At 37.1% G+C, this 2,183-nt stretch overlaps 1 protein-coding gene across 1 annotated transcript; it reads left to right on the forward strand.

Moving 5' to 3' along the window:
* The first annotated feature begins 790 nt into the window (after positions 1-790).
* On the forward strand, positions 791-1,628 carry LOC112315890 (small ribosomal subunit protein eS4, X isoform-like). The gene is given in 2 exon segments (XM_045181821.2): positions 791-841; positions 843-1,628. Coding segments are annotated over 2 exon segments (822 nt in total). The 5' UTR covers positions 791-805.
* Positions 1,629-2,183: the final 555 nt, after the last annotated feature.

The raw sequence follows: 2,183 nt of genomic DNA on the forward strand, positions 1-2,183 counted from the left end.
ATTTAACAGCATGAAACTGACAAACATCACTTTGCACCTAGCCCCGATTTATAATTTGTTGGCACTAACCTGTTGTGTTTTCTGTAGGTCAGAGAATAGCAAAGGACAGATGAGACAAACATACCTCACAAAACTGGGAAGCTTCATTGATCTTACGATATTCCCAACATTTTTGGAAACAAAATGAAGAAATATACCAAAGTGCTTATACTTGGCCTACAGCTTATTTAGGATAGAGAACTTCCCACATCTTTTTGATTCACATCTCAACTTGGCCCTATACTTAAACTACAGCAATGGCATCCCATAATAACCATTTAGAGGAATTATCAAAAGAGGAAATATGTGGCTCTTGGCATTTTATTTTATGAAATTTGGTTAATTATAACAGTACTAATTAGAATGTACATTTTAAAAGATACTTCTAGGCTCCTGGCATTTTGATACCTAATTATACCACTTGAAGTACCTGTGTGTTTTCCCCATAAACCAGCATCTCTACATCAAGCACTAGGTTATATACATCCCACTTAACAAATAAAGGTAAATTAAAAATAAAGTCAGAAAAATATGGATTTTAAACTTGTCTTCATTTATTGATAGCTATAGGACCTTTGGCAAAACAGCTATCTAAACCAAATGTGTTTTATCCTCAGTAAAATAAAGGTTATAAGATACATGTCTCAAAGGGTTATTAACCCTTTTTATCTAACCATTTTTAAATAAGAATAATGTAGATAAAAAATTTGGAGTAGATCTTTCATATAAAAAACAGGTGCTTGCTCTTTCTGTGCCTAGTACAGCCATGGCTTGTGGTCCCAAGACACATCTCCAAAATGTGTCTAGCAGCTCCAAAGCATTGAATGCTGGATAAACTGACTGGTGTGTTTGGTCCTCGGCCATCTACCAGTCCCCACAAGCTGAGAGAATGTCTCCCTCTCATCATTTTCTTAAGGAACAGACATAAGTATGCACTAACAGGAAATGAAGTAAAGAATATTTGCATGCAGTGGTTCATTAAGATTGATGGCAAGGTCCGAACTGATATAACCTACCCTGCTGGTTTCATGGATGAGATCTGCATTGACAAGACCAGAGAGAATGTCTGTCTGGTCTACAACACCAAGGGTTGCTTTGCTGTTCATCGTATTACACCTGAGGAGGCCAGGTGCAAGTTGTGCAAGGAGAGGAAGGGCACAAAAGTAATCCCTCACCTGGTGACCCATGACGCTCATACCATCTGCTACCCAGACCCTCTCATCAAAGTCAACGACTCCATTCAGATTGATTTGGAGACTGGCAAAATTACTGATTTCATCAAGTGTGACACTGGTAACCTGTGTATGGTGACTGGAGGTGCTAACCTAGGAAAAATTGGCATGATAACCAACAGAGAAAGACACCCTGGTTCTTTTGATGTGGTTTACATGAAAGAAGCCAATGGCAAAAGCTTTGCCACCTGGCTCTGCAACATTTTTGTTATTAGCAAAGGCAACAAACCATGGGTTTCCCTGCCCCATGAAAGTGTATCCACAGGGATACCCTTTGCCGAAGAGAGAGACAAGAGACTGGTGGCCAAAGTAGTGGGTGAAGTAAACTCTTGTACATCACGTCACTGCAAACGCTGATTGTAAAAGTGTTTGTAATGAGTTAAAGATAATACAACATGAAAAAAACATTCTTAATAAATGTTAATTTTATTAAAAATGCATCCTTTATTTTTCCTTAGACTTATACTTCACTTACAGTACTAAGTACCATTCTCAGTTCTAGCTATCTATCTACCTATCTATCTATCTATTATTATCTACCTATCATCTACCGATCCATCTATCTACTTATATCATTGGCTCATTTAATCCTTACCACAACCCTAAGATACTTGATAATTATCTTGATTTAGTGAAAGTGGCAACCAAAACACACAAAAGTTAAGGAACTTGCAAAATATCACATATTTAGTAAAATTTAACTTTCTTGAGTACATCTTTTCCTGTTTTTGTCTATCTGAAGTATCATCATCATAGGCCCATAGGAAGCTTCAATAAAAATAAAACACAAAATATGTACAGTGACCTCTACCCTAATGCTATAAAAGCTTTAATAGAAGACTTTATGCAGGGGATACAGAGCACAAAAAGACACTCTCACACATAAGAACAAAGAAGAAAAGCCACCAGCAT

This window comes from Desmodus rotundus, chromosome 5 (genome assembly GCF_022682495.2).
Source record: "Desmodus rotundus isolate HL8 chromosome 5, HLdesRot8A.1, whole genome shotgun sequence".
In the NCBI taxonomy this organism is placed as follows: Eukaryota; Metazoa; Chordata; class Mammalia; order Chiroptera; family Phyllostomidae; genus Desmodus; species Desmodus rotundus.